This window comes from Peromyscus maniculatus, chromosome 4 (assembly GCF_049852395.1).
Source record: "Peromyscus maniculatus bairdii isolate BWxNUB_F1_BW_parent chromosome 4, HU_Pman_BW_mat_3.1, whole genome shotgun sequence".
NCBI lineage: Eukaryota > Metazoa > Chordata > Mammalia > Rodentia > Cricetidae > Peromyscus > Peromyscus maniculatus.
The window spans coordinates 32,331,874-32,354,825 of NC_134855.1; the positions used below are offsets into that span (position 1 = coordinate 32,331,874).

The 22,952-nt window shown below is 40.3% G+C and overlaps 1 protein-coding gene across 1 annotated transcript; it reads right to left on the minus strand.

The window, feature by feature from the left end:
• Nucleotides 1–15,112: 15,112 nt before the first annotated feature.
• Rprm (reprimo, TP53 dependent G2 arrest mediator homolog) lies at nucleotides 15,113–16,638 on the minus strand. The gene has a single exon (XM_006974229.4). The coding sequence runs from the start codon at nucleotides 16,324–16,326 to the stop codon at nucleotides 15,997–15,999; it is 330 nt and encodes a 109-aa protein (XP_006974291.1). The 5' UTR covers nucleotides 16,327–16,638; the 3' UTR covers nucleotides 15,113–15,996.
• Between the last annotated feature and the right edge of the window lie 6,314 nt (nucleotides 16,639–22,952).

The window sequence follows — 22,952 nt, forward strand, 5'->3', positions numbered from 1 at the left end:
GTAACCACAGGCTCGAATTTTGTGTCTGTTCTCAAGGCTTTAGACATAAAGTTGTTACATTTTCCTTCCTAGAAACAGCGACATTTTTCTTCTTGTTGACTTTTGGTGCCACAGCGACCATATCATGTACTGCATTAGGAAGAATGGATTACCCATTAACACCTTTTACCCATATGGTTAGAAAACAAATCCTATTAAATCCGTGAGCTGACTACCTCAGGGATGTTTTTGTTTTGGATAAATAAGTGCCCTTGAGCCATTTTAATTTCTCTTTAGAAGCAGAGAGCTTAATGTAAGGATGAGCCTTTGAACTTGGGGAAAGCTGAGAGGCCACATCTACACCTGCCTCAGTAACACAATCTCAAAGCCATTTTGAGTGGAACTTCTGAACAATCCTATTAGGAGCGATCTATTTAGAAGTGGGATCAAAGACTTAAGATATTTATGGCAAATATACATGGGGGAGTGTGAGAAGAGGCAGGCACATAAATGAAAAAGGACTTGCTAATTTTTCTTACTGTGCTTCTGGGCTTGTTAACTTAATAAACACCCACATCCTTTCAGGGCAGTCATTCTCCAATTCCCCACAAGGTTACTTCTTGTTCAAGCCAGATCACACAGCCACCTGCCAGGTGTCTGCGCCTCCCTGTGTAAAAGGAAGATTATGAGATAATAAAAGGACAAGATGAGAAGCTATTCCAGGGATGTGGAGTCCAACCACACAGCTAATTCTTGAACCTCCTTTTAACATGCTCTTAATGTGGTCATCCTTCAACAGAAATCATATTGTTCCCCACACAGTTCACTTGGTATTCACACAGCTCCAGTTATTGAAAAATACCATGGTTGTTAATTTAAGTAAGATTTAGCTTCTCTTTTTGTGCACCCTCAACTTCTTACTGGCCAGGTTTACTACTTGAGTTTCTATTAAAAACAGCTGCACCTATGAACTCATCGTGGTATGCACAAAACCTAAGTAAACCCAAGTGATACCAAATTCCAGAATGAAGAAGGGGGTGGGGCAAAAAACCACACCCCTACCCTTGGAGCTATTGATAACTGTCTGCTGCTAGGAGGAGACTCAGAGTCTTATCTAATAGTTGCCCCTGGTGAGTCTAACATTCTCCAGTGGAGCAAGAATATTTGGGCAGCAAAAATTGATCTTGACCAGTTAAAGGAAAAAAAAAAAAAAAGAGGACACAAATTTGGATGGATAGAGAAGTATGGATGGATCTGGGAAGGCTGAATAGGATCGAAACAATTTATGTAAAACTTTCAGAAAATTGTGTGTGTGTGTGTGTGTGTGTGTGTGTGTGTGTGTGTTCCTCTCTGAGGAAGTTCCATAAGTTGGAAGACAGACATACCATTATCCCTGAGGCTGTGTGTATTCTTTCCTTAACAGGAAATGCTATCAGCTCATGTGGCCTTTTTAAAAATAATTAATTATTTAATCTGTTTATTTATTTATTTATTTACTTATTTATTTATTCACTTATTTATTTATCTAGTCTGGAACTAGAACCCACTCCAGTTGCTTTCTTTGGAATACATCTGAGTTTGTTTATGATGGAGAAAAATGTGGAACTGGGGACCAGACCCATTTTAAGGTTGGAAAATTGAGGGAACAGGAGAGTAGGACTCTTGCTTCCCACTTAGAGATTCTGTACTCCCATCAGTCACAATTAAACCTACTTTGAAACCTAGATACTCAGCTGACTTTCTTCAGCTTCTATTGAAGAATATCCTGTATCATTTATACTTAGAGTTTGCTGAGATGCCCTGCTTCTCCTCTTCTGTGCTGAGGAGTTGTTTTGGACTCAGGTAGAGGAATTTGTATTTTGGAGGGCATGAAATTTTAGAGGAAGAGTTTAAAATATTTAAATGAGTACATCAGAGAAGCAGTCACACCAAGATGGAGGGAGCCCTTCTGTACTCCTCAGATGCTATTTGGTTTGGTGAAAGCTAGTGGTCTCCTAAGTCAGGAGATTTCAACAAGATTTTATCTGTTAGTCACAGGGTGCTAGTTCTGACACAGAGGTAGATGAGGGTAGCTGATGTACCCACCAGGTATTTTGAATTTGCCTTGATTTATGGTTTTTCTTTGTTCCTTTAAAACTATAAAACTTTATGAAATTGCTTCCACATTGAAATGTGGAATCTGAGGTAACCTAAACCTGCACTCCCAAGATCACTCAAATATGGCTCCAAAAAATGTGTTATTTTCTTTGAAAAGATTTAGGTGACACAGAGTTATACATACTTATGAGGTAGAATGTGGCACTGCAGGACACATTCACAGTGTGTGATGATCTCATTAGAATGATTGGCATGCTCATCAACTAAAGCACATCACATTTTTGTGTTGTCACATTCAAAATCCTCTCTGTTAATGAGCTGGAAATATGCAGTTGGATGTCATCAACCAGTTACCTACAGAGCCATAGAATGTTCGAAAGAATTCCCATCCAGTGGCATCCTTGTACCTACTAATGATCTCTCCACATGAACATTCCTTTTCAGTTACTGGCAACCATTAGTCTCTCTACTTGCATGTGATTAATTTTGTTAGCTTTAGGCAAATTTTAAAAGTCTCAGAAAGTTCTCATTATGTCTTCCTTATCCTGGCTTATCTCACCCAACACAATGCCCCCTGTTTCTATTCACACTGCCAGAAATGATGGAACTTCACTATTTTTCATAGCCAAATAACATTTCCTCATGTTTTCTTAATTCAGCCATCCATTGGTATATTCCTAGGTTGATTCTGTATCTTGGGTAATGTAAACATGGGAGTGGAGCTAATTGAAATTATACTGACTCAAGCCTCTCAGGGTCTTTTTCAACCCATACTTTTATATATTCCTTCTGCATGCTGATTACTTCATCAGTGGAAATAAACTCATCTCCCAAGAGGTTTATGAGGACTATGTAAACCATCATATAGAAACTGGTCAGAATGCAACAAAGATACAAGTGATACATGAAGAAAATTATTGTAAATAGATAAGCAAGTCCAGTCTATAAAACTGTCTTTTAATTTTACAGTTGTATCATGCAAAGGAGCCTTGATATTTTAGAATGAAATTGTTAGTTAAAAATTATGCTTCAAGCAGCTTTATTAAAAACATTAAGTGGCATAATATAAGTGAACACTAGAACCCTTTACAATTATAGATTTCAAAATTATATATATATATATATATATATATATATATATATATATATATATATATATATATACATATATATATATTACACACACACAAACACCTCCAGGTAAGCAGGTTATATAGTTGGACAAGTTGAGACTCATTTTGAATTGCCTCCTAAAATCCACAATCTACCTCCTGGAGCCGTCTGCCACTGGCAAACTCCAAATCCACCAAATGATAAATTGCTATGCATTCCTCTATGTGAAATCATTACTCAAAGCTGTAGGGGTGGATCCAAGTTGTTAATGATTTAGTCCCAAGTGTGTGATAAAGTTGAAATGTTATAACTGGCAGTCTTTGCCCAGAAGAATTAACTAGGCAGCCGTGTAGAAAATGTTTGTGTGTCAGGATTCTCTCAGGTCTAGGTTCCCATTTCAGCATTTGCCTGTGATGTCCTGGGAAGGGTCCTAGTCCCTCAGTTTCCTCAGTTTTTCTTACTTTGGGAATAAAGGTGACTTCTAACTTGATGGGCTTTAAAGTAACATCTGCAAAATGGTGTGTTTACAACTAGCCATTATGCTCATCACTCACACAAAGGGAAAAGGGTGATGGTGAGGATGACAGCAATCATCAAGGGTGTGTATTATTTCAACTGAGTTTCTACAGTGGGGTCTGAGAATCAGCATTGAGAACACCATCATCCAAGGGAGACATTACTGAGAGGAAGATACAGAAAATAGGACCACATCTTGGGGAAATTGTTTGCCTTGGGGCCAGTGTGGAGGCAGAAATCTATTTAAAACAGTAAGTTTTGGGGGTTTGAAAGGTGGCTCAGCAGGTGAGATCACTTTCTGCTCTTGCAGAGGACCCAGGTTATGATTCCAGCACCCTCAAGTTGGCTCACAATTCTTTTTCACACCAATTTCAGGGGATCTGACACCCTCTTCTAACCTCCACTGGCATCAGTCATACACATGGAACACATATATCCATACATGCAAGCAAAGTGTTCATACACAAAGAATAACTAAATCTAATATATATGTATGTATATATATATACATATATATATAATAAAAATGAATTTTCGTTTCTTAATTTAACATACAAAATTGCGGAAAGTCAGATCAATGTTAATGTTGCTCCATATTCTTATTATTAACATAGTTTAATAATCTGACATACTTTCTCTGGAACATGTCTAAGCTGAGTTTGTAATTTCCTACACCTTTATTATTATTGTATAATGCACACCAAGAAGACGTTGGTGGCCATGTATTGTGTCTTACAGCACCTTCTCAGTGTCTGAACACTCCTTCTGTATCCTGGGAATCATAAATTGAAAATATTTTTATCTTTAAAATAATTGAACTATGGAACATTGTTAACGCTTTCTTTCTCTACACAGCACATTCAAGCCTGAACTGAAAGCCAGCATTGAACAGCCAGGGTTCTTCTTTGAGTAGATTTTTTTTTTATCTCAGTAGACAGTGGAGTCTTTCTTTGCTTTATGGAATGGAAGATGGAGAATAAAAGTACGCTTACTCTATGCAAAGTATTTGGTAAACCATAATATCCTATCTGAGATTCTCAGGCACACTTTGAGTTTACTTTCACTTGGAAGTAGATGTTTACAGAAAATCCACAGGCATTATTCAGTAAACTCTCTTTTAAGGGGGAGAAAACTTTTCAGAGATACATTTTCTAGTTTTTCAGAATGAAATTAAAAAGGTAAACATTCAAGACTTAACTAAAGATCTTGGAAAAGTATTATTCCCTGACAGAATATAAAAATGACTATGTATCTAATTGGCTAACAATGTTCTCTACAAGCAGACTGAGGGAGCACATGTTTTCCTTTTCACAGTAAAAGTATGGTTCTATAAACATTCTGTAATGAATTTGACCACAATGGTCAAATGATAACATGACAAAAGACCAGACACCAGACACTGGGTCAGAAATGAGAAAATCAGGAAGTGACAAGAAAACTTATCACTTGATGATCAAGCTACTGGATATAAAGTAATCAGTCAAGGACTAACCTCAGGCTAAACCATGTCTGCTTCAGACTAGGTGTTGTGTTATTAGCTATTGAAAGCTGTTTTTCATTATCATTTCCTGAAAAATAGTCATACTATGAGTTGACCATCATGCCAGAAAACGAGGACATGATGTCTGAAAATGATTGTGTTCTCTCATATTTGTCTAAGTGTTCCTGGGAGGCCATATGTGTGCTGCACTCACAGAAGCCCTCCTGGGAGAACACCATTGCTACCTTTGCTCAGACTCAGGCCCTCACTCCTGGAAACCAGAAAGAGAGAAGTGCTTACCTCTTGAAATGAGCAGTATGAGAGCCGAGTCTTCATGGTTTACAAAGCTCCTCTGAATGACACCTCCCACCTCCACCTGGGAACAAGAACCTAGAAGCCCACGAAAGCCCTGGCAGGAGGCAGCTGGAGCTCCTGACAAAGCAGAATGTTGTATTTAGGGGACTGATTTCCTTGGTCAGAAGGAAGGCCGGCAAAGTAGCTGAAAAGCCAAAGACTAACAGTGTTGGTACAATTTCTGTGTGGCTATGAAAATTAAGCTAACTCTTTCAGCTAGAATAAGTTTAGATGATGATTAGAGTAGAAAATTTAGAAGCGGAGTCAGGAAGAGTTCAAAGAATGGCAATACAAACAGTGTATATGCTTAATGGCACAGGGTTTACACATCACAAGAGGTCACAAGAGCAGCCCCATGAAAATGAGTTTGTCAGGTCAACTTCACATAATGTTGCACATTTTCACCAAAAATAGATTTTTCATGCATATATTCTGATTATGGTTGCTCAGGTTTGTTGGTTTTAATGGTGAATATTTTATTTATCTCAAGGAGAGTCCCAAAGCTTTGAATAAATTAAAACAGCAAACGAATCTGCTTGAATTTGTCTAATAATGTATCACCACAGGCTTTCTAATATAAAAGATACCATACAATATATGTTACAGACATTTTCAAAGCCATCCAGTCCAGTGAGTGCAGGTAATTTTAATTTCATGAACAAACAGCGAACTTAGAATCTAAGGCATAGATGGTCCAAGTTCATACTACCAGGCTCAAGGTGGTGGTAATGCCTGCCTCAGAAATCCAGGCTGTTGTCCGGGACATTTGGAGCTATAACAACACAGACACAGAGAACCTTAAGAGAAATTATAAAAGTTGATCTTCACAATGTATCCAGTTGCAGGTTTCTGTGATGATCTTCATTGGCTGTAAACAGAGACCTTCTTTGATGAGGAGTGATATTACATTTATCTGTGAGTATAAGAATAAGATTTAGAATGTAGTAAGGAATTATTCTAGTCTAGCAAAGTAGCAGTAGTAGACTCTTTTCTAAGGTCCATAAATTCACTAGCCATGGGAAACTGGCTAGATCTGCAGTACCAGGCATGATTCCCTCCTGCTAAATGGGTCTTGTGTCCAACTAGACAGCCATTTGTTATCAGGAGCAGATGAGTAATGCTTACTTGCACCTTTATGGATCTCTTGTCATACTGGTCACTGTGGTGGTTCATAGGTGTTGCAGCTCGGTAGGACTATTAATTGCTCACACAATAATATTTTATGGTACAAAGGAAGCTAGACCACAAGAAGAAGGCTTTTAGGTTAGAGCCACCTTGAATCATCGGACTCCTATGTCCTAAGTATATGTGTCTTCAGAAATAAGGGTTTACATTCAACCTCTGAGAGGCATCTCAGGGCTACATCAATAGTCTATATTATTTGGGTAGTCCCTTAGACTACTATTCCAAAGGATATTTCTATGCCTGGTATTGATGTTTTGTTAGTCTGTGGTTCTTATGGGTAGCATTGTCAGCCCATGTGGCATAACTTCCTTTAGATATATATAACACATACAATTATATTATTGTGTTTGTTTTTAGGTAAATTTAAAATAATATGATGCCTTGAGGCTTTATCAAACAATATTGATGTCATTTGCCTCTTGTCCCTCCTCCTGATATTGTATTGAATTCCCTACCTCCTCCCCAGCTGAAGCATGTTATGAGGAGTCCAGCCCCAATGGATATGTCTACATCACAGCTCCTGAATCTATGGCTTAGGGGACATCACTAAAGAAGGGGTGGAAAGATTGGAAGAGCCAGAATACCAGTAAGTCTGCTTTGAAACAGTCTCTCCTAGAAATGACTGCATGAAGAACAGTAGTCACAATATCAATAGACATGCTAACATAGAAGGGAGAGATTTTCATGGAGTCTCAACCCTAGAAAAAGAACTATAGGCTACTAATGACTACCTGGAAAGGGAGAATTAGCCACTTACCAGAGATGAGTCCTCTTATTGGTTATCCAATAGAAAGTGAGTGGCCAGTCTTCAAGCCATATACACACAACCAACCAAAATGAATATATTTAAATATCTGTATATATATATATATATATATATGTGTATATATATGCACACATACATACATATATGCATCTGCATGTAATAATAATAGCTAAAGAAAAAGAGGCTATGAATTTGGGAGTTGGGAGGCATAGGAGGGGTTGAAGGGAGGGTACAAGGGAGGGGTTGGATGGAGAAAAGGAAAGGAGAAGTGATGTAATTCTATTATAATTAAAATGTATTAAAATTATAAAAGGCTTTAACTTTTTAAATAAATCAGTCTTTTTGAACTAGAGCTGTTAGAAAGAGCTTTTAAGGAGTGCAATCTAGAGTCATAGAGCTATTTTTTAAAAAATGATGTTTCTGTATTCTTGTGAATTTCATACATATATACAATGAGATATGATCGTATCATTTCCATCCTGCAACTCCCTCCATATCCCATATACCTTCTCCCAATACATCCCCTTCTCAAGCTTTTTTCCTCCTCAGCTTCTCCTTCCTCACTCCTCTTCCTCTTCTTCTCCTCCCCCCCCCATCTTTTTCATCATCCCCTAACCCACTAGATCAACTGCTCTGCTTATATGTACCAGGATGAAACTCTTTATTACCTTCTCAACTATGTGGGTCTTTGGAAAATTATGCTGTCTCTCTAGTGGTGGGTTTCATTCAGCTAGGTGACAACTGTTTACCTCACTACACCAGTTTTCCCATTTCCTCTAATAATGGAATTCATTCAACTCAGGAACAATACTCATGTGGTTTGGGTAGACCTCGCTCTACCTCCTTTTGTTCTCTTCTCTCTTACAGTACCAAGGACCTAGATGTTTAACTAGGTACATTCTTCCCCTTAAACCTACCCAGGCACAGAGACATTTTTCAAGAGTTGTCATGTGGGTACAACTTCTTTCTTCTGGGATTGTCACATTGGGAACATGTTAGCATAGGACTGAGGGAATCCATACATGTACATTTGTTCTCTCTTTCCATGTGAAAACAATTTATTTGGAATTGGAATCATCTGGAGACATAAATTAGCAGTATCACATCAACCTGATAGAGCTGGATCTTTGAACCTACAACTTAACACTATCAGGAAATTCAGTTTCCATTTTAAAATGAGCTTGAACCGCTTTTATGTTGATTGCAACCAAAAGAATAATAATTAATTAGCCTGCCCATTCAAGCTAAATCATCTAGTGGTCCTAGGAGACATTCATGCTACTTAAAATATGGGCATATTTTTATTATAATAAAATATGTATATATATTTATAGTACAGAGAAGGAGTCTTATATATGGTCTTCTTAATTATTCAGTTGTTGGCAATTCACAGTAGGGGAAATGTACAAAACACCTGTTCCTCAGCTGAATTGTAGACAAATGTATGTAGCCTTGAGATACTCATTTAGAGCTCTCTCTTCAGGCCTCCCATATTCCTGTTCATCTTGAATTTGAATGCATTAAGTAAAACAAGCTTTGGGTATGCTGCCTGAAGACATGAAGGAAAGTCAAATTAAATTGTTTGAGTGGTTCAGGCCTTGTATTAATTATGGAGAAGTCCAGTCTTTTTTTTTTTTTAAGGAGAAGCTATAGTGTGTGTGGCTTACACAGCTGGATCTCCAAAGAACATGTGAATATGGATCCATCAGGAGAATAGAGTCTTTATGTTCCATGTTGCTTTGCATTCCACTTTCAAAATCTGAGGCTGTACTCGGTGCAGAGTCATGCCTATTATGGATGGTAAATAATAAATATTTATTGATGACAAATATAAGAAGGGCTGGCAAGGCCTCTTTGTCCCTTGAAAATAGAACAATTCAGCCAACTGACAAAATGTGTGCAATTAGTCCAGGGCTCCAAAGAAGAGAGAAAAATAGAAGGGACTTAGCCGTCCTCTACGATTGCCTCACGGTGCTTAGCCTTACCAGTCAGCAGCTCTTTATGCTCTTACCAAATTGTCTAAATGGAAAATGTTCTAACTACCATTTAAAATTTATTTTTACTGGCCTTCAAATTTGGGGTCTTTCTCATTTCTGGTAGTTTTTGCATTTTTTCATGCTTGTACAATATATAATCTTTGACTTTTCTGTCTCTTGGGATTTTACTTTTTCCCGTTATGTAAATGAAGATAGAGACATATATCTTAAAACATAAATGTAAAGTGGGCTGCAGTGGCACACAAGTTTAATTCCAGCACCCTAGAACCAGAATCAAGCAAATCTCTGTGAGCTTAATGCCAGCCTGGTCTATATATTGAATTCCAGGAGAGCCAGAGTTATATGGTGAGACCCTGTTTTAAGAAAAAAAAAAACAACCAACCAACCAAACAAACAAAGCATAAATGTAAGACTCCATGTGTTTAATTTTAATTTTATTTACTGAACATTTCAAGACAATTTACCTGCAAATTTCCTATAAGCTTTTTTATTTTTATTGTGAACAAATAAGTAATGTAAAACAAAGCATTGGGGGATGTGTGGTGCTTATGTTCAGTCTGTAGAAGGCTAATAAACACTTTAGTGCAGCATGGGAAGAGCTGAGCCTATGAGTATATGGGCACGCACAGACACACACACACACACCCACACCCACACACACACACACACACCTGCTGTAATCGATACTGCTTAGAACATAAACTGCAGGACCCTGCTTAACTTACAGGAAAATAAATAAAAGCAAAAGAGAGACCCTGGATCCCAGGGGAATTCTTTTTCCCAAAGCAATCAGACATCTGGAGTCTTGGTCTGATAAAAATCAATGACTCTTTCGGGGCAGTATATCCTTTAGATGTGGCTGAAGAAAGCAGTGCATAATGATGGGAGAACTGGTAGAGGGAAAGGCAGGCAAAGGAAAAAAAAACATGAGGAAAACTGTAACCTTTTCTTGCTGTAATAGACTGTGCCAACACATAGGCTACGGCATAATTACATGCATATATTTATAGAACTATGAATCTCAAAATAGTAGCAAGAAGCAGTTCTTTAGTATCTGACTCTTGTGGACAGATTCTTTACTATCTCTTTTGTGTATTTGTCTGTGTCTGTGTCTTATGATTCAAATGTATAGGAACAATCTCATTTTGTTCAGTAGTAAGTATAGTGTGCTATGTGCACATAATTGCAGGAAAACACTATATGGCAGTTTGAGTCATGAGTTCATAAGATAGTCGTTCTAATGGAAACTGGATCTGAACCAGGAGGGGGCAGGGCACAGTGCTGTTCAGCATCATCACAAATGCCTTGACCTTTTCTGTATTGATCACTCTATGCTCACATTCACCCACGCAAAAATATTGCAGCAAGCAAGCACTTACATATATTCAGGGGAGAAAACTACCCATTACGCATTCAAAATCACATAGCTGAATACATGAAAATAAGACATGTTCTTCTCACATATGGGCACTGTTGTTTCGATTATGAAGCAAGTTACCATTTGCAAAGGGAATATTTTTAAAATGTGTCTAGTTACCCTCACAACAGTCTTCAATGAAACATTTGCTCAAATATTTTTAGTTCCTCAAATATATTGAAAATAAAGTAATAAAATGTGAATATTAATTCAGTTTATAAAATTATGATCACTTTAATTAATATGTTATTTAAATAACTATATACTTTAATTTCTTTAGAGAATTCAGCTTGGCAAGAATTTTAAAATCAGAGATGTTGCAATAAAATTTATTCTAGACTTTCAACATCTTAAGCATTTGTAACAATACAAAAAAATACCTAGAATGTGAAGCAGGCCCATGAAAACAAATAGCCACCAAGCATTTAAATGCAGATGCTAGAAATCAATTACTGCTGGAGCAGACTTTAAAACATATCCCGTTTGAGCTTCTATGCACATGTCTAAATGGGATTTGGCAGGTGGATAAAAGATGTATTGATTCTTGTTTTGGAGATTGCTGTAGACTTGCTGCTTCAATAGAGTTTTGAACTAGGCTTGGATCTTGAACAAACTGAAACCTGGAATTCTTTCCTGGTATTGTAACCCCATCCCAGAATGACAAATATAAAAGCCAGGGCTAAGGATACTGTACTTGGAACAGCTGTTGCATGCTGTTGTCCAAGCTCAAAGGAAGAATTTTCTGGAGGAGAAAAACCTGCAATTAAATTCTCTTTAATTCCTGGGAAGTTTGTATCAGAAACACTGTATTCTCTGTGTAAATACTGTATTGAAAGAGTACTTATAAGAACCTCTTGCTTCCCAGTTCATGGGGCTTTTTTTTTTTTCTTTCTCATCCAGTGATATTGTACTTGTCTATATCTGGTAAGCTATCTAAATTTTGCCTTGATTATTTAAAATAAAATGCCTCAAGTGGCCATGCCTTTGGCTTTTGGGAGAAAAAGTTCTGAAAAACACCAAGACTAGAAAACAAGACGCATTTTTTAGAGTCATATTGCAGAGATTTATGAAATATCCTGAAAATATTAGCAAATTAATTGAATAGAATTGACATATCACTTCAGAATCAACCATCCTCAAGGCCACTCAATCACTTAAAGACCAATATGAAGCCAGACTTCTACTATGTAGTACATGTTCTTCCTTAAATATCATAGGGAGACACAGATGGGCTTGTTGGGGCCACAAAGAAGCCAAGATTCAGAGTCAGACATCACAGATTATCTATTAGGAGTAGCTGTGACTTCAGATTCAATACAGCAGGGTCCCCTCTACTTTGAATTCCCTCAAGGTGACTAGACCTCAAGTTTTTGATCCATCTTCAGATCTTAGGGGAAAAAATATGTCAACTAGGATATGCTGCTCATGTAGAGGACATCCACTTAAGCTTAGAGGCATGAGTGGCTACCTTTCTAGCCTAAAATTCTGCTCACCTATCAGCTGCTTTTCATGAACACCTCTGCTCTGTCTGTGCTGTAGTTCCAGAAGGGCTTTGGGACATAACAGACGAGTCATCTTTTGGCTGAACAGATCAAGGAAGCTCTTTACGGAAACTGAGTGTCAACCCCTACACACATCATTATGTCCACATTACTGACCACATGGCAGATGTAAAAGTGGGACATCAGTTTCTGTGTTTACCCTCTCAATTCCCAATCTCTTTCAGCTAACATCGATTTCTTAGGTGAACTGGAGAATGAGGTTCAAAACCTACTTTCCTGGAAGTCCATTGGTAAGAAAAGAGAAACACTCTGTAAACCCTGAGCAGGACTAAAAGGTTCATTTCATGTGTTTGTTAGAATGGAAAACACAGAGATTCAAAGACAGAGTAGAAAGAGTGTGTGGATCTGGAAAAGTGGTTGCTGTGTGGCCACCAGGGAAGAGGCTGTGTAAAAAGCTTCTCCCTTCACCTATTAAAACCAGAACCACTTGGCATCTCTCTAAGTAACAAATGGATGTGACCTGGAGAGAAGGGTTGTTTTTATGAAACTGTCCCCAGGGCTCGGTCTTTCAGACTGCATTTCCCTGTAATGCATAGATCACAGATCTCAGCACCATGTTCTTTAGCTTTTCTGCCTAAGGACTAACCCTTAGAGCTTCTGTTTTATCTCACAATCACAACTTCTGTAGAGAAGAGGACAAATCTGGATGGGGAGACCAAAGTGTCTGTTTTGCTTTTAAGGTACAGGGAGGATGTAAGAGGGGTGAAGAAATTCTCAGAAGATGAAGTTAGGGGTAATACTGGAGGGCTTCGATTGTATGAGGGCTGTTTTCTCAATTTGTAGGACTTTTGCTTTCCATGAAACCTGTTCCAATCAAACGATTTCAAATTGGCTTTAGGGTTAATCCCTGCCCACTCTCTGGAGTTAGCTGTGATCCTGCATGTTGAATGTATCAGAGTACAAGGAAAGATTCCTACTAACTCTCGTAGATGTGTTTTTAATACAATCACTATCTCCCGAGTACTCAGCCTGCTTGTAGGCTCATAAATCCACATGACAGACCCACCCGGCTTGTTACAGGATGGATTCATTGAGCCGTTTTGTTTTCTCTGAAACATGGAGGTGGTAGACTAAGTCAGTGCCACAGAAACTGTGGACAAAATAGAACGTCTCATCTCTTCTCCCACACAATACCAAACTGCACACTGCCTTCCGTGACTCAGCATGGCTACCTGTTGACGGTTGACCTACTGCTCCCCACACAAGGAAAAACAAAACAAAACAAGTAAACCCTCTGTTAAAAAGACAAAACAGGCCAACTTCCAATCTGTGTGTGTGTGTGTATGTGTGTGTGTGTGTGTGTGTGTGTGTGTGTGTGTGAGAGAGAGAGAGAGAGAGAGAGAGAGAGAGAAAGAATGTGTGTGTGAGAAAGAGAATGTGTGTGAGTGTGAGTTGTGTGTTCACTTAAATTTGACACTATTAACATTAAAACCCCAAAACTCTAGGCTATAATTCTTAGTAAGGTTAACTCTGAGAGGAAACCAGCCCTCTGAGGCACAGGCCACGTTTGTGTGCTGTTTCTCACTATAAAAATGGGACATTTCATTGCTATTTCATGGTAGTTTTACAGCTGCTATAGCAAAGTCTTCACATTTTTTTTTCACCATTGCAGCATCCTTGCAGAAAATAAGACAGAAGAGCTGCTCAAACCTTTGACCAAGTTAAACTTCAAACTATTGGAACCTTCAGTTTGTTTTCTAGACCCTTTTTTAACACTGTTCCATCTCTAGGCCCCAAATGTATGTGCATCCACCGTCTGTGGCTGTTCTAGCCCAGGCTTTCCAGTGTGTTGTAGTCTTGGATATCAGGACTGGGGCTGACTCCTTTGAGCCCTTTGCATGGTCCTGGACTAATTGCTTATTTAAGTGGCAGGCAAATGCTCCTCTCTCTCTTCTCTCTTCTCTCTCTCTCTCTCTCTCTCTCTCTCTCTCTCTCTCTCTCTCTCTCTCTCTCTCTCGCTCACTCACTCTGTGCTATTTTTAATTAATTGACGGATTGCCTGTATCTACGGGATATAATGTGATGCTTCAATCTATGTATCCGTTGTGGGATTAACTCATCCCCTCAAACATTTATCGTTTGTTCATTGCTCTCTGATTCCTTTCTCTAGCCAACGTAATACGACGAAGACAACGAACGCCTCCTGCCTTGGACACAACGTTTACTCTACTGAGTATTTCGAACTTCCGCAGCTACTTTTCCTCCGAATCTGTACTTTGCTTTTTCTGGAGCAGCATCCCTATGCCGTCCTGCTGACGTGGGTCAGGGAAAGACACCCTCCCTAAAGGCTGTCTTCTCCTTTCATTATCGGGGTAACCTAGAGTTCCCCAAGGAGCCTGGTACGGAAGTGTAATCTTCCCCTGGGACCTACCTGACATCGGAGACAAAGTGAAATTTAAAGTTGTAAATGTGGGAGAAAACAAAGGCCGCCGTTTTCGAGATGGCTTTTGTGCCTGGGGCTCGGTGTGTGTCTAAGCCCTGTGCATTGTCGGGCCCCTCCCTCCCTCCTCCTTCCTTGGATCTATGGATCTACGATGTAGAACTGCAGCTCCCTCAAGGCTAAATCTCCTGGCCAGGACTCAGACTGCACAGTCGACCTTCCCCATCCGCCCGGAGAATTGAATGACTACCAGGAGGCCAGAAACAAAACACTTAAATGTTGCATTTATTAAGGAAATGTTAAATAGGAAAAAAAAAAAAAAGTCAAATGGTGTCACGGATATCAAGAGCACTTTTGTGGCGTAAACCGTGCAGACACGAGCTACGAATTCTACTCTGGATCTTTGTCCCGGGCTTAGCTGGAGCCCCAGCCTCCCCAAAAGACCCAGCTGGAAATGCACTAAAAGAAAGCACTTAACCCCATTCACAGTCTCAGGCTCCCCTCCCCCCACCCCTTCTCCCAGGATGACAAAAACTCTAACTCGCAGGCAGGCAAACAGGCCACTAGGGCATAAAAGACTTATCAAATATTTGTATTCAAGCAAACTAACACAGATCTCTTAAAACCACAGGTTACTATTGATCAAAGTTCCACTCTCCCCGGTAGGTCGCAAAACCCACATCTATGTTCCCATTAGGTCTAGCAGCGTGCTGTATAAACAGGTCACTTTTCCGGTCACCCGGCTACTGGTGCCGCTGGATGTTCCCCCCACCCTCGCCTTGCTCGGCCTCTCCAGCTGTCCCCAGTGCTGGGCCCACCTGCAGGTGGAAAGGGGCCTTCGCCCGGTCCATCTCCCCGCATCTCAGGCAAACAGCCGCTTCCAAAGTTCTGCTCCCTAATCGCCCTCTTTTGCCACCTGCTGCTGAGTCCCGAAGTCTGGACGCTCCTCGTCTGAAGGCTTGCTTGGGGCCTTTCGGAGAGCGATCAGAAATGGGTCACTTTTTTTCCCCAAAGGCAGAAGTCGAGAGAAAAAAAAAACTTGACTCCGACAGGTTTGCTTTGCTCGGTCTCTGATGGTGAGGGGTGCATCGCGGCTGGCGGAGTAACTGGAGGTGCCAGGAGCACCAGCCGTGGGGGACCCGAGGGCCACTCAGTAGGGTCCCACGACCACTGCCTCAACCTCTTTAGACGGCCTCCGGTCCTTCACCAGGAAGTTGATCATGCCTTCGGATTTGATGAGTAGGTTGCAGCCAAGGAAGAAGATGCCAAAGACCACGGTGAGCGAAAGCACGCACATGACTGCGATCTGCACCACACGCATGATGTACAGGCTACGCTCGTCGGGGCCACCCTCGGCGAAGCCATCGTCGGTCACCACCGACGCCTGGGTGCAGCAGCGCACGGCGCGCTCCAGCGCCTCGCTGCTGTTGGCCAGGAAGAGGCCGGCCACGTCGGTCTGGTTGCCCAGCACTGAATTCATCCCGGGAGCAAGCGGGAGCCGGAGAGGCGATGATCGGAGGGGTGGGGACCGGGGTGGCGGTGGAGAGGGAGGAACAGGTGCTTGACGGAGCGCTGGCTGGCACACTTGTGCGTGCGGGGCTCCTCGTCTTCCCTTTCGAAGTCCCCGGGCCGTGAGTGTCTCAGGAACCTCTCCCGGGCGTGCTGCAAGCTGGCTCGTGTGCGCCGTGTGCTGCTCGGGCAGTGCTCGTTCCCGGCGCTCGCTCGACTGGGAGCTCTTGGAACTTGGCGGGTTGGGCCGGAGGGGCAGTGGGAGGCGCGGGCCGCGGCGGTGGCCCGGCGGCTGCTCCGAGCGAATAGCGGCCCCTGCTGGTGACAGAGCCGCGCTGCGCCCCCCTAGGCCGGGAGGTGGGGGCGAGGAAAAGAGCCAAACCTAGCAGGCTTTGTGGTGCTTTCTGCAATTCCAAAGGCCAGGGAGAGGTCACTAAACACTCCTGACGTGATGAACAAGTAAAGAATTTGGGGAGAATGGCTGAAAGAGGCAGAGGACTTGGGTCACAGCCGCTCTTGAATGTGTGTCCTTCGATGACTCCCCTCTTACCTATGAGTTGACTCTAAGTGGCCAGGTACCAGAAGGGCTGGCCAAGGCACCGGCCCACTGCCTATTCCTGACTGCTGTTTGTCCCGAGACAAGGGGGGCGAGATCCGGGAAGTTCTTTTCTTCTCACTTTTTTTTTGGGGGGGGGAGGGAGGATGTGGTGGTGTTGTTACTGTTTTAAGGAAGGGAAAACAGATGAAAACATAAGAAAGCATAAAAGAGCCACATCCCTACCCTCCTCGGGGAGCAACTGCATGCCTAGTAAAGCGGGATTTTCAGTGAGCTGTGAGGCCAAGGCAAGGGGCAGGGTGACGAAGGAGGTGTTCTTTGTGGCTCATGGGTGGAGGTGGTTGCCAAGAACAGGGTCACCTACCTCCTGCTGGTAAGGGAGGTGGACAAAGTGACCACTTCATTGCAACTTTAATTGCAGAAGAGTTTTTGGATGAGCTTCCAGTGTTTTCGTCCTTGGCAGGAAATCAGTTGTTTAAGGGAATTGCTCATCCACATCCATCACCTAGAATGCTAGCCAACAGCTGGAAGCCTCCCTCCAGAAGCTGATGCACACACCCTGCCTTCCTTTCCCACACAGAGCAAACTGCTGGCTTTTCGGGGAGCTATGGAGGCTCTGTGCTTCGTGACTGCTGTTGGTTCCAAGCTCTAGCAGAGTCTTACAAACTGGCCAATTCGGTTTAAGTTCTGGTAGATTCGGGATTATCTCTCCTCCTTCCTCTTTCCCCCTCCTCTTCTCCCCTCCCCCGGTTCTCTCCTTTCTTTGCTGCCCTTTCTTTTTATTATAATGACTGGAAATGAGAGACTGATATTCAGTCCAAACTTTTGAAAGAATACGTCTACCCGTTTTTACTGAGATATTGGAGTTGTTTTGCTATTCTCTGCTCTATTGGATGTGGGGGTGGGGAGAGGCTCTGTAAGTAGCTCAGACTGTCCTTGAACCAGTCATTTCTGTGTTTAGCAATGATAGGCGTGCACAGAGCCTTTTAATTACATGATATTTGCTTGTTAAATCCCCCTGTAAGAATCATCGATCCCATATTCAGGTTTCCTTAATGTCTTAGCACTAATTCATGATGCGTCCTCTCAAGCCAAAGGATCGTTTTTTAGACAAGATTTTTTTTTTTAATTTTCTGGAAGCTTCAGTAAGTTCTAGATATCTAGATGCTTTTGTTATGGAGAAGAGGGAGGTGTGAACAGTAGAGAACCCAGGCTCCCAGGACTCACCCACATTTCCCTTGGCTTAGTTGCTCTAGTTTTCATGATTCAGTCAACCTTGAAGAATCTCTCCCCTTTAGTAATATCTCTTTTTTGATTAACTTTATTATTAATATATCTTAAAGAATTCTTTAAGTTTTGTTACCCAGGTGATAGAATAACAGTGGCTGGATTGATAGCTAACAGTTAAGAGCATATACTACTCCTCCAGAGGAACCAATTCAGTCCCCAGCCCATGTCAGACAGCTCACATCTGCCTGCAATCCCAGCTCCAGGGGGATCTCTCGCCTCTGGCCTCCATAGGCACCTTCACTCATGTGCAAATACCCACACGAAGATACACATACATCCAATTAAGAATGCATCCTTTTAAAGAATAAGAAGTAAAGTATATGTGAAAATTTACCAAAGAAAGTTAAGACAGAACAAAGTCACGCTGAGTGAATGACTGAAGCAAATAGTGATTTAGAAAAGCAAATGGGCAGAGACCAGAACAGAACACGATTCCTGGGAATGTGAACAAGGCAGGTGTGGTTGCACATCGAGGTATCAGGCCTTTCTATGACAACTCAATAGCACTTGCTTATCCTACATTTCTGAGGGCCAGGATACCAACACAGGGAGACCTCAGGGTGAAGGAGAGGAAGGCGGAGAAGGAGAGAGGGAAGGAGAAGCATAGGAGGGATCTGGGAGAGGAAGAAATGTTAGCTGAATCATTGTTAGAATACATGTGATTTTGTTGCTATTTAACAGTTATTGGCAGTGTTACTATTTTAGCCAAAAGTCAGTGTTAAAATGATCGGAGATTTATACACTGGATAGTTTTACGTCCAAGCCAAACCTCATATTTTGGAGACTATGGTCAAAGGGAGTTAGGCAACACAGATTTTATTTCCTTTCTTTCAGATGTAACTACTAGCCAGTCCCAAAGTGAAGCTGAAGGCAATGCCTCCCCGCATCAGCCGGCACAGACCTATGGTTTTCTTCCTTTTATTCCCCAGCCTTGTGATTTTGTTCAGTACAATTGCTTCGAGTAGTGAAGTGGAAATGAACTACAAGTGGAGTCAGAGATTATTTTGTCACTTCCTGTTAACACTGGAGAGGTCTGGGCTGACTAGAACTGTTCTTTCTTTTTATAATGACTTAAAAATTGAAATAAAGCAACAATCATAGCTATCTTTTGGTATAGAGCTTCCCCTTAGAGTAATCCCACTCTTTATCTGTTTCATATAAAGTCTTAGGAGCTGTGGTAAAGCAACCTGTAAGAAAGATTCATACAACAGAACTTAACATCCAGGAAAACAAACCATGATATGGCAGGGAAGAGGGACTGATAATTCACTTTAAAGGAAAGATTTTGATACCTAGAAGGACTCATGTTATTTATATATATATATATATATATATATATATATATATATATATAGACTCATGATATATGTATATATATATATAAATAATGAGTCCTTCTAGGTATCAAAATATATATATATATATAGACTGCTTCTGCCTTGTTGAAGTAAGTTTGTATTTTGGGGAGCTAAATGCTTAGTATTTCATAGCGTTGTACAAGGACAGAATCACTTGCTTGCTCTTTCTGAAAAGTACATCTGTAGCATGTAATAAATTCTTCCAGGACATTCTAGGCCAATGTTGATGGCAGCTATAATCTGTACTTTGGATAGCCTTGAGGGAAGACCAGACACGTTCAGTACCAAAATATTTTTCCTTGATGTTTTGTGCTTTATGAAAATATCAAGTAGACATTTAAAGAGTGTATCAGACACTAAAAGGATGTTTATTGCTTTGGGGAAAGCACTTTTCTTAAATAAATTACTCTGTATTTCACAATCTAAGTAAGATAAAGAGGAAGTGCTCATACACAGAAATCATTCATAATAACAGACTCTGTCTGAAAACCAAGAAGAAAGCCAAAACCAAGCAGTATAGATCCTCGAGACACCAAAATAGATCACGAAAGGCATACTCCTAAGCCTTAGGCTGACCCTCAAATCTCCTCACAGTCTGCACACTTCTACTTCTTCCATAGTTTTAACTGTTCTGTTTATCTCAATGATATAATACTAATAGTAACATCTGGCTTGAGGAGGAAGAACCAATTAGAGGTAAGTGATTTGTTTTTCTATTTGTTTTGTTCCACAAACATCTTAAGCAAGACCAGAAGGAGGAACGACACCAAACATTACATGCTATATTAGGGTTTCTAAGAGCACCTGGAGACAGAGTCAGTCCTTCTCAGATGGCAAGCGGTCCATGTGCACATGGAAAGGCATGGCTTAGTAGTGTTGTGGTGCTGGTTATAGGATGCTTACTTTCTGTGCATTTCATTTATTTATTCATGATGTGGGGATAATCATGTGCAGGATTTTAAAAAGACTGAACCGTGAAAATAACTTGGAGAAGTGTGCAGCAACATCTCAGTGAACATACATGTTAATAGTTCCTAGAGATACATCAATGTGTGTAAGTCACTGAAACATGGAAATTTATTTCCATTTCAGGAGGCTGGAGAATGGTGCATTGTAGAAGTATTTACATATTAATAACTGAAAGGTACAGAAATTAGAACCTTTATGTATTACAGGCAGGAAGGTGAGATTATGCAGTTAATGTGAGAAACAGTATTGTGTTTCTTCAGAAAATTAGAAGTTAGCTTGTCATGTGATCCAGAAAGTCCACATTTAGGTATATATGTCTCCATACTGAAAAGATGGACTCCAGAGAATGAAAGCAACTCAAATGTCTGTCAACAAATCAAGCAAATAAATAAAATGTGGTATGCACATATGTAAAGTATTAGTCTTAACAAAACAGATGATAATCTGGAGCATGCTACAACTTGACGAACTTTGAAGACATACCAAGATGAGCCATATCAAAAGGATAGCTATTGCACAGTAGCGTTTATATGTAGTACCTGAAATACTCATATCTGGAAGGATAGAAAGTAAAATGGTGGTTACCAAGGGTTGGGCAGAAGAAATGATGGAAAGTTAGTCTTCAATGGATGCAGTTTCAACTGAGAAGATAAAGAGTTCTGCAAATGTTGGTGATGTTTGCATAATAATAAAAAACGTACTGGATGCCACTTAATTATATACATACAACTGTTGCAATGGTAAGTTTTATGGGCTTTGTACTTTGTCCTCATAAAAATTCTAAATATTTTAATTGGAGTTGGCATAAACACATGCTGTTTGGAAACACTCCCTTGTATCATCTATCCCTTCCATAGCCTGAAAATGTTGCCCTACCAATAAACATTTTCTTTCTATCTTTTTAAATGTTTCTTGTGTCGTTATGATCTTATAACTTGTTTTTGTTCTTAATTCCAAAAGTGTTGTTTCATGACAGTAAACACTTGTAGGCACATTTCAAATGAAAGTCGTCTTTATATGAACATGCTTTAACCAAACCATGTTGCTTGAACTAATGTCTTTGGACAATGTGTTGATCTCAAATATTTTTATAAGACTTCCCAGGGGCCACAGTAATTGGCTGTTTTCTGATACTCCTTTCCAATTCCTGGAAGACAGGGACTATCTCTTAGTCCTACCTGTCTAGGTAGTATTATACACATAAGGCGCTATATAATGTTTTCAAAGTAAGTACAGCAATTATCATAAAATCTTTGAGGAAATGAGACATAATTGAAAGCTAAGGAAATTGAGCAGTGAGGGTACTAGCAACCTGCCCAGGGACATCTATCACTCTGACTTAACATTTTTCAACAGCAGAATACCAGATATGCATACAGGAAATGTTGGACTGTTATTGTACAATATGAGTGCATAAAACAGAAACACTGCTTCTCTTGGTTGTTATCTGGAAGGAGGTGACTCTCATTGTTTTCCACAAGTAAGTCTACAGTTTGCAGAAGATGAAAGCCTTCCTCTGTTCAAATACACAAATCTATGCTGTACACTATTGTAGAATGTGTTTCCCTTCTTTGCTTCCAAGATGATTTCTCCTTCATGTTTTTATCTGTTTACTGAAGTAAAATACAAACACTTGTCTGGTAGAATTAGAAAATACAACTCTGCCCCAGATTAATTGAACTGAAGCAGAGAAATTTGAGAAATTGCATCTTCCATGCCCCCTTGAGGCCACCTGCTTCTCTCCTGCTGAAACTGTAACTCTCTTGTTTCTTTAATGTGGGAAAGGATGCATTGGTGGCATGAAAAACTTTAAGCAGTTTAGAGGCTTTTCACCCTAAACCATGTGTACTTTGAAAAGTAGGCAGACAATCAGAATGAAATAAAGAAAAAATTCTGTGGAGCAAAAAATAAAGTCTGTGCTACACATCTAAAGACAGACCGTCATGTGTCTGTGGTGTATCATTCAGAAAACTGGACATGCTCAGTGGTCAGGGATTTTAGTTGGGCTTGAATGAGTTATTATATGCATTCTTATCCCATTGGAATGGTATTAACATTGGAATGGTATAACAGGGAAGAACATCATGGTGACTGCTTATCTCACAATCACCTGTACTTGAGCAATAGAGATAACTCTGATTCCAGAGACTCACCAAGGTAGCACAGGGATGGTGTGCATGCAGCTTTCACAAAGAGAAGTCAGTTATCAACAATGTCACTGGTGAAAGATTCAGAGAAGGCTTTCAAATAAAGAAGAGGAGGGCACGGCACGTGCTTTAATTTTTATTCTTTGCCTTGTCTGGCTGTTTTTCTTCTTAACTAACTTCAATAAATAATAATGTGAAATAGCCTTTCAACTCAAAGGGGTGATTAGACATACTCTGTATATTTCATAAGGTAAAAGATTAAAATTTTAATTAAGAT